Genomic DNA, 10,938 nt, shown 5'->3' with positions numbered 1-10,938 from the left:
TGGCAACAACCAAAATTTTAAAACTTAGCTATATTACGATCATTTTCTAAAAATAATAGCCAACACTTGACAACAGCCAAAGATCTCTTCAATCTTCAATTTTACTTCTTTCAGTCATCAATAAAATAACGTAGTTGTACATTTTTCATTAAAATAAGTGAAAAATACAGCGTTTACTTTTTTTACATAAGTAATGATATGTTTTTATAATTTTCTTTGTAAATCATCAATATATAGACATTTGACAAATATTAATATGATTATCAAGCATTATCTTTTAGTAATTATCCATTAAAAGAATCTAAGGCCAAGTTTAACATATAGTATAATTTTATGAAGATTGTTTGCACAAAAGAGGTCAAACCCTTAGAAGATTCAACACAGTTTCTAGAGAACACAAATTGTTGTGTTATGTTATTTAATTAATTCTTTTTGTATGACTAATTATCTTATAATATTTCTTCTAAAAGCGTTTCATATATATGTATAATGCATTAATGCTTATTGAGTAGAAGGCTTAGTTTATCGTTTTACATAAACTCCTAAATTACATCAACTAAAATAATCACATACCATTTGCAGAAAATAGGAGAAAAAATAGAGTAGGCCGCTGTTGACAATCCATTTTTCTCATTTATTAATATGCTTAATTAGAATGGACACTTGAACAACCGAAAAGACTAGATCCCAACTGCATATATCTTCCAAATGCAACAAACAAAATTTACTTGTAATCACAATATCCCTTATTATATTTAATAATCAACTGTTTCAAAAAAAAACATATCAACCACTAGTAAAATGTGATCAACATGGTTTAGATATGGATTTATTATTGAATATTAAAGAATATATATATATATATATATATATATATATATATATATATATATATATATATATATATATAGCATAGGAAATATGTGGCTGTCATGTACCTAATGTTAGATATAAAACCATAAAAAAACTATATATTTTTAACAAAATATCATCGAATCTCTCTACTATCTTTCTTGTATCCTTTATTAGAACTTATGCTAAGCTTTGTATATATTTTTATAGAATTTTATAAGTTTGATTTTGCACCACAAACCATATATAAGAGCACCACAAACCATATATAAAAATATTTTACCAACTATTTGTAGGTCTTCTAATTGAAATTTAATATAGAAAATACATTGAAAGATTGAAATTATTCATTAAAAAAACTCAATAAACCGCTTTCCATAAGACATCATAGAGAACCCATACAAGTATACATAAGATAGGTATTGAAGGAAGTTATGAAACCTATTAAAAATCTAATAAAAAACACATTTGAAATGAATAAATATTAAAGATAAATCACGAAATAAAATATAATATAAGTTTAAAAGCAATAGGAAGCTAAAAATTAAAGAAAAATGTGTTTTTTAAACAAAATAAAGTCGATTTTGATTATTCTATATCTAACATTACATACATGATAGCCACATATTTATTTTTCTCATATCTATATCTATATATATATATATATATATATATATATATATATATATATATATATATATATATATATATATATATATATATATATATATATATATATATATATAATCCAACATTAATCTATTAACTTGTTCATAATTATTATTGAATCCAACAGAAAAGTAGAGAATATTTTTCAAGTCTTTTTTAATCTTACAAGTTAACAAAAATTGGATATACACAATCTTCTTTTTCTTAAAACCGGAGTTAAAGATTATCAACACAAATTATTATTTTGTTCTATATTCGACGACAATATCAATCAATATGTCTGTCTTTCAAATGTCAAATCTTCTAATATTAAGCAATATCAAACTTGCTAAATTTATTTAAATCCAAATCTCTTTACATTTAGCTATATCAAATCAAAATTTCAGTGGACAATGTAATTTTATATCCCTAATGTAAAGAAAGATATTATAGATATATCATGAATAAATCAATCTCCTTGAATTTTATTCTTCAAAACCAAATTTCAATTATATATTCATCCAATAATTATTTTCAATTCAAATATTATTATATGAGTTTTTATGTTTTCATATATTCTATGTAAATAGCTTATATATATAGTTTGTATACCCTAAAATTTTTAATAGTCGTCATTTTGGTACACCGGATTCAACATTATTTTAAATTTCTATACATTTAAAGTATTATTTATACATAAACATTAATTAATGTTTATCAATATACATACTATATATAAATATATACTTGCAATTTACCGTTAAATAATTTTTTATTATATAAATTTTATTATTGTAAACAGTATGCTATCCGGATTATAACCTAGTTAAAGAATATAAAAAACCAAACATTAATGTGTTAACTTGTTCATAATTATTATTGAATCAAACAGAAAAGTAGAGAATATTTTCAGACTTTTTTAATCTTACAAGTTAACAAAATTGGATATACACAATCCTCGTTTTCTTAAAACCGGAGTTAATTAAAGATTATCAACAAAAATTAATTACAAACTTACAAAAATCAGTACGACTTCCTGAGATACTTGTAATTTGCAGAATCAAAACAATCTAATTTATTTTTGTATTGATTCATCAACTTCAGCATCTCAGTAGCCTTCACCTTCGTCTCTTCACCGCAGTTGACCTGCAACATGAGCAAAAGCTTTTGAAAGGCTCCAATATGAAGAGCTTCCACCAACGTATCTCCATCGCCATTGTTGCTGAGCTTCCACAACATTGAAACACAGAAATCAGTAGCTAAAGAAGACACTCTCAGTATCTTCTTTACTAACAATGGCACAGATAATGCATGTTTCTGCACTCTTTCCCTCCCTTCTTTTGAATCAGAGAGACAGTCTAATACGCCTAACGCCATTTCACTCAACCCCTTATTATCGGCTTCCACAAGAGCTTCTAAGCTCGATTCAACCACACCCAATTCGATGAATCTTGATGAGACTTTGCTGCGGGCTACAGGTATTGAAAGTATGTAATATATGACTGCAAAAGAAGATTTTTTGGCTGAAGGGCAATCGGGTGTGGTTATAAGTTTGATCAATGCTTCTAGAAGGCCGTCGATGTTGATTAACGTCTGCGCATGGGTTTTATCGGTGGAGAGAAGTTCTTTTAGGGTTAGAACACAACTTTTCTTGAGCAACAAGTCATCTCCTGACAAAAACCATGTCATGCAACGTAAAGATTCTGTTGATCCAAGCATAGATCGCCCTTCAATCCCTAAAGGAAACATCCATGTTAACAAAAACATAATCTCCTTTAGAAGATCTTCATGTTTTTCATACGAAAGACTCGAAAACGACTCAAATGAAGCCGCTAACACATAACCGAGTCCATTATCTTTAATGAGATTCTTATTATGTTCGCTTTCATTAGCCCAAACATGTACCTTTCCTACCAAATCAAGAAACTTCTTTTCATCGCCTTTTGAAGCTGCACCCATCATTTTAGAACAAATCTCCACTATATCGAATGAGGTTAAGGGGGTTCGAGGAGTTGGTATTCTTTCAATGCCATGAGCGCGATTCTCCACACACCAATCTTGAATCATTCTTCGGATCATATGATTTGGTATTTGATCAAAACTTGTGAGGATTTGATTTGTAACCGGACACGTTTGATTCCCGTCTTGTATCCACTTCTCTATGCTCTGTCGATCGTAAGTGATTCCTGTCGACAAAGTCACCGGATCTTTCATCAGATCAAGAGATATGGGGCACCTGAAATGAGTCGGAATGGTGAGTTCTAGCTGAGAATTTTGCTTCGAAAGAAGCTTCTTGCCTGCTAAGCGACTAGCTCTTTGTCTCTTCCAAAAAAATGTCATTTTATGAATCGAAAAACCAGAACCAATGAAGTGGGTATGAATGATTTGGAGAAATAATTAATGGGTTTTATAAATCTTTGATGATTAGAGGTTGTTTATATATTCTCGTGGTTCGGGTCAAAGGTAGCGGGGGGAAAAGAAATGTTCAAGTTAAAGATGACGGTGGAGTAGGGATTTGAATATTGACCGTTGAAAGTGAGAGTCAAAGATTGAGGTTAATGCCGATCGGGGAAACTTTTTTTTGATTATTTTATTGGAGTTTGAGTAGTTGTAGTTGCAGTAACTGAACAGGTATAATTTGGGTCCGGTTAAAGTTGGATCAAATTTGTGATCCACGTGGTCAAAGGTCAATCTAGTTGTCCTCAATGACCGTTGTCCACTTCTCTTTAAAAGACCCGACCCGACTAATGTATTTTTTTTCTTCTTTTGTATCCTTAGCCAGGTCTCGTACGTTTGTACTAAAGTTGCACGTACAACCTAGCCCAAGATTGCTTCACCAAGCCCTTTTTCGGCCTGTAGCATATTTAAAAGTTTGAAATTTTTTGATAGAAAAATGGAAGGATGAAAGAAAGCAAAATAGACAGATTTTAAAAATACGTAATTTTTTTTATTTGTAGGGAGCTTATAGGGAAAAAAAATTCGAAGGGAGTGTTTGGATAAACTTAATTAAGCTCATTTTTAGTTTATTATCAAAATGATGTTTGGATATGAATTAAATAAGTCAAATTTTATAAGTTAGACACCTCTAATTTATCAACTTATAAGTTAGTTATAAGCTATAAGTTAAAATGTGTTTATGATTTTTCATAAATCATAAGCTTAGACAAATACTCTCTAAATGGGTTGAAGCTCGTGACTATTACTAATTGAAGTGAATATATCTAGCGAAGATGAATTCCATGTGGCCGACTTTCAACCTTAATTCACGTTTAATTGATCAATTAAAGGTACAATAAAATTACCAAATATTAAACCTAGCTAGTTATGACCAACAAAGTCAGACCCTCTAATGTCTAATATATATATATATATATATATATATATATATATATATATATATATATATATATATATATATATATATATATATATATATATATATATATATATATATATATATATATATATATATATATATATATATATATATATATAAGAAATATTTTTTTCTTTTAATATACCCATTTGAAACTCCTAACCATTCAACTTTCTAGCTACCTTATATATTATATTTATTAATATAAGTATATTATTACATGCAAATTAGTATCATATTAACTGTGAATTTTTTGAATTATTAATATAATATATTTAATTTGTTCATTTAAATACGATGTTAAATCCAAAACAAAATTCAAAATATCAAATAAAAAAAATAGTCAAATACTATTTTAAAAATAGCTAAAAAAATGTTTGAAAATCTATATAAAATTTTGAATTGACATTTATTTAAAACTATATAACTTTACAAACAATTCTTAATATTTCAAATAATCATCATGATCAAAATTATAAAAAAAAATAATAATACAAGTAAATTTTAAATTAATTACTCATATGAGTAGTTGAAATTAACACAAAACCAATATTTATATTTAATTGCATTAACATCCAAATCCAAGTCACGCATAGATGTTATTTAATATTATGATAATCAATTTGGTGTATTGATTATTATTTCATAGTTACCATCAATAACATAATCATTTTTTATATAATATATTTGTCAGAATATTTATAACATAATTTAACATGTTACGCATATATGTCTAGGTATACATAAATATAAAAAAGAAACACGAACAATATAGCAATACATAAAATATACATTAGCACATCTCCATAAAAATTAAGTTGTGAAGATATGATCCAACATGAGTTTGGAAATAAGAAACTCCAAACGGGTAGGAGAGTGTGTCTTGGCGAATATATCATTCGTCGAGAAAGGAGATTAATTATCTTTTTATGATATGTTGATTCAGGACCGATTCTGAAAAAAGAAATATTCTTAAAGGATCAGAACGAATAAGAAAAAAAAAAAAGGTTCTTATCTTTATTATAATTTTGTATTTTTAAATAAAAATATTTAATAAAAAAAATTAGGCCCTGTGCAGCTATCCCCTATGTTTTGATTAAAAAAGTGATGGATGCTCTCTGCATGTTTCGTTTGTTCATGATAAACATCGTTATTTGATATTTGAATGCCACTGTGGTTAGACTATATAGATGTAGGAAGATGCTAAGGACTGTTCATGGCTTCCAGATGGCAACGTAGCCAAATTGATTCCTAAATTGTATCAGCTTGTGCCCATTATTTATATGTAGTACTCGAATTAACGACGAATGATTGTTTCTTATTCCTTAAATATATAAGAGAATTATAAAATGCAAGATCCATGGATAACTAAATTGAGGGAGTGATAGAGGAAATTAGAGAATTTTTTTTGTTCACATGAAATTTCAACACCAAATTTTACATATACATTGGATATGTCTCGTATAAGAGAACTATAAAAATTTTGAACTTTTTTTTTGCGTAGGTCAATATATACAAAAAAAAATGTATATGTACAAAATTTACACACAAAACATCTGTATAGGTGTGACACACCTAACACACCCTTTCTTTTAAGTAAGATGTACTTAGAAGCTAGGGTTTGGTGATATGAGATGGGAAATGTATGTCTTGATATAACTATAAATTGATACATGCAAGTGAATTTAGTGGTGATTTTTAGTTTGATTTCACCTTATTGTGATAATCTTGAATGAATTTCTTTATATAATATATGGAAGGGTAGGGCTAGGGTTTAGCCTGGTGAAAGGGGTGATTATAAATCATCAAACATCTTTCATTGAGTCTAATTAATATATTATTGTGTATAGAGATGTAAAATGACTCTTAAACCCATTAGATGCACCATAATCATGCAAATCTATATGGAAACTGAATCCGTAATTAGAGTAACGATGAATTAGACCATTTTGGGTAAAGTTGTCATTGTTAATTGATATTATAAATTATATGATTAACTTGTTCTTAATAAAAAAGGTAAAAGTTATATGATTCACTAAAGGGAACTATGACAACCCGAAATTTTCATTCGGTCAAACCCTAAAAGTCAATCACTTTTTATTATAAGTTAATGTCATGATTTCTTATTTTTAACAAATTTAAAGTTCGTTTGATTATTTTAATATTAGTCTTTAAACGAACGGTAGAAAGAAAGTGTCGTCTCGGGTTTTGAGATTTAAAAACCGCAAACACCTCGTGTCTTAGAAGTTCACTACCAAACTTTTATGTTTGGGCCGAAAAATCATTCAAAAATCGTGAACTCATGCATATGCATGAGTTTACTCCCCAAAAACTAATCATTTTGTGTTTACTCCCCAAACACCAAAAGAGTAAACTCAAGAACACTCTCAAGTATTATCTAATATTTAATTCAAAATCATCAAACTTGTAAGTGTTCTAGCCATTCCAAGTTGATATAGCACCTAATCTAGTGTTTGTGCATCTATTCATCCATTTATTTGTGTGTTTTGATTAGATTTCCAAAAACACCAAGAACACACACTAAGTGTTCTTGGACTTTTAGCATATTTCAAGCTTCCTTAAAGTAAGTACTTCCATCCTTGAGTCTTATTAAGCTTGTAATACATGTTAGCATCAAGAAAATATGCCAAGAACACAAGGAATAAGGTGTTCACGGTCCAAGAAGGTTCTTGGGTCGTAAACACCAAGAAAGGCACCAAAGTGTGCCTAAGTCCCTTATTTAGCCCTAGTTTGATGTTTAAGCCTTTCCTTGAATTGTTTAAACCTTACCTTGATGTGTTTAAGCCTTGAAAAACACCAAAGTCCACCATTTTTATGTGTTTACGGTTTGGGGAACTCCCAAAACCGTAAACACCCTAAAGTATGTTTATTTGGGCCATATTTCTTCCTTAGGCCTAAAAACTAACCTAGACAATTACCTAGATGAGTTAAGGACTTGAAAACATAGAAATACCATTTTCCATATGGGTTTACGGTAGTAAACCCAAAGGAAAATGACCAGCAGGCCGTCAACTCCTCAAAGGAGAGTTTTGTTGCCCTAGTCCCTTCCAAAGGCCAAACCACCAAGTAGAAATGCTTCAAAGGACTTGTAAAACCTCAAAACAACATATGGTCATAAGGAGTAGAGTTTACGACCGTAAACCCTAGAGTTTACTGCCGTAAACTCCTTGGGTAATGGTCATTAAAACCGTAAATTCCAAAGGAGTTTACCCTTGAACTCCAAACACTCTAGCTTTGCCCTACAAACATTTGGATGCAACCCTTGTGATCTTTAACACTTAAAACAAAGTGTTTTCATGTTCTAGGGTGTCCCAACTTAATTTATTAGTTATAAATGGGATAATTAGTTATATATATGTTCATTATATGATAACTAGGCTCGTGCGTGTGTACAAGTCTCCATTTTTCACCTAGCACCGTATCCGACACTTCAATCCAATCCACTCACTGCAGGTGAGTTCATACCCCTTTAACTAACCTTTGAAATACTTTTAAATGTTTTAAATGCTTTTATGAGGGGGGGGGGGGGGGAATACAAGTTGAATACTTATAGTTATTACATCAATCACATGTGATTAATAACTACAAAACCAATGATTTTCTTACTGTTCAAACTGTTTATCAAAGTATTTTGCTTCAAGCTATTTTACAAACTCTTTTATTTATCAAAAACATGTACTTAAGCTTTATTATACTTCTATAAATTGCATGCCCATGTATGTATAGTTACATAAGTAATGTTTAAAAGGCTTAGGAAGGCCTGCCCGCCCTATTTCCTTTTCACCGTTGAGATGTGGTCTGGTGGGGTATTAGGTATCCGTCCGAGGGTCTTTTAAATATTAGTTATATATCACGCGTACATATATAGTCAAAAAAGTTCTTCCATATTCATGCGTACTAGTTACATCATTAGTAAGTTACCATAGGGGTAGCACATGATAATACTTATACTATTGCTAGAACAATGAGATGTTCAAAGAGTCGGTTCATTCATGAGTCAATACTTATTATTATGAGAACATATACATTATATTACTATGAGAACATATACATTACATTACTATGAGAACATAGACAACTATTCTAAAAGAAGAACATATACAACTATACTAGAAAGAGAACATATACAACGATACTAGAACGAGTAACAATACTTTACATATACACTAATACGTTAACATAATTGTGATCCACTGTATCGGAGCATGTCTTCAATTTCATGGCCCGAGTTGTAGCCAGAGTCTCTTGGAGGGAGAACGTGAGTTTGCGTATAGATCTATACTGGATTGACTATCCTACACCTTGTCGCTAGCTACAGCCGGACCTGCAGGTCTGCGGGTGCCAAACGTCATACCTTTTTACGACTTACATTGTCGTGTTTCAAAGTCGATAGTATGGTACAATTAATCACATAATACCTTGATATAAATCCGGTTTAAGGTAGTTAGTACAGCAGTAGTTCCTATAATACAACACTACAGTACTACATTAATTTACCCTTTACATATATTTAGTGATCATTTTCACGTAAACATTATTGTACAAACTATATTTTGTTAATGATAGTTACAAAGGGAAAATTTCACACTTTTACAAGAAACGAACATACAAAACAGTTTTGCCTTGGTAGAAGGCTACTTTTAGTAGAAAATATAGGATTTTCTAGCAGGTTCAAACTTTCAGAAACACTTACAAACATTCACATACTTTTATCACCAATATTTACAAACTCGTACTTCAAACCACGTTCAAACGTTTTGATACAAACACCGACACTAAAATACTTATGAACTCACCAGCTTTAATGATGATAAACTCTTTCAAAATAACTTGTATTCTCATGTCATCAGTAGACAGGTACCGAGGCCAGCTTTTAAGAAGATGGAGCGTATTCAAGACTCATCTTATTATTTTGATTTACATTTTGGTGTCTATAACTGTACAGAACACGCTTGTATTAAAATTATATATTTAATGCAATGGATGATATTGTTTTCTTGTTTACTGTTATACTGTGTTATGATACTTTACATGACATCCTCCATCCCAGAACATTTCCGTCGTTCTTGGTTTTGGGGTGTGACAGGAACTTTATTAAGTTTTATCCAAATCATAAGTAGCTTGCATTTGTGCTACTAAATTTGAATACTTTTGAAGGCAATAAATATCTAAGAAACGAACATCATCAAATCCCAACTCATTATGGTGAGTAACTTGTTATACTTACATCTTTGAAATGTGCACACACATACACACACACACACACACATATATATATATATATATATATATATATATATATATATATATATATATATATATATATATATGTATGTGTGTGTGTGTTATAAATAAGGACAATCAGATGATTATTTACAATGACATGATAACCCATGAAGGGTAGGTCATTGATGGATTTATGATGTGCCACTTAGATTATACCCTTGCTGGAAAGAATCAATAGAAAAAAATGTGTAGTTTGATATAAATGATGATATGAAACCACACGTATTCCTAACACTTAATAAAGGAAAATCATTAATTCATGTTCATATTTAGTAAGGATAATGCTCGAGTGATATTATACAAGGTAAAAGACTTATAGTTATGTCAATCATACATAGAATAAATTAAGGAGTTAGTAATGGTAGCACGACATAGTAACTTAATAGATGCCTAATTGGTGATGTGTTGTTATCATAATTGTACATAATGGTACCAAATTGGGTATACATTCACATTGTTTCCCTATTGAGGATGTATTCTTATTTTTTATTCTAAATTAGGAATGTATTCATATTTGGTATCATGTTGGGGATATATTCTTATCAGTTCCGAATTAGGAATGTATTCATATTGGTCACATATAGGTAGGGCTGTAAACGAACTGAACGTTCGGCGAACCGTTCGTGAACTGTTCGGCGGGAAGTTTGTTTATGTTCGTTTATTTAATAAATGAACGAACATAAACAAAAATTATCGTTCGTTTAGTTAAATGAACGAACATGAACAATGGTCTCGTTCGTTCATTTATGTTCGTG

The 10,938-nt window shown here is 29.9% G+C and overlaps 1 protein-coding gene across 1 annotated transcript; it reads right to left on the bottom strand.

Annotated features, from left to right (window-relative positions):
- Positions 1-2,336: 2,336 nt before the first annotated feature.
- LOC145031638 (U-box domain-containing protein 21-like) lies at positions 2,337-3,949 on the bottom strand. The gene has a single exon (XM_078980231.1). The coding sequence runs from the start codon at positions 3,838-3,840 to the stop codon at positions 2,524-2,526; it is 1,317 nt and encodes a 438-aa protein (XP_078836357.1). The 5' UTR covers positions 3,841-3,949; the 3' UTR covers positions 2,337-2,523.
- Positions 3,950-10,938: the final 6,989 nt, after the last annotated feature.

The sequence above is a fragment of the Lactuca saligna genome, chromosome 2 (genome assembly GCF_052625555.1).
Source record: "Lactuca saligna cultivar CGN05327 chromosome 2, ASM5262555v1, whole genome shotgun sequence".
Taxonomy (NCBI): domain Eukaryota; kingdom Viridiplantae; phylum Streptophyta; class Magnoliopsida; order Asterales; family Asteraceae; genus Lactuca; species Lactuca saligna.
This window is presented reverse-complemented; position numbering and strand designations above follow the sequence as displayed.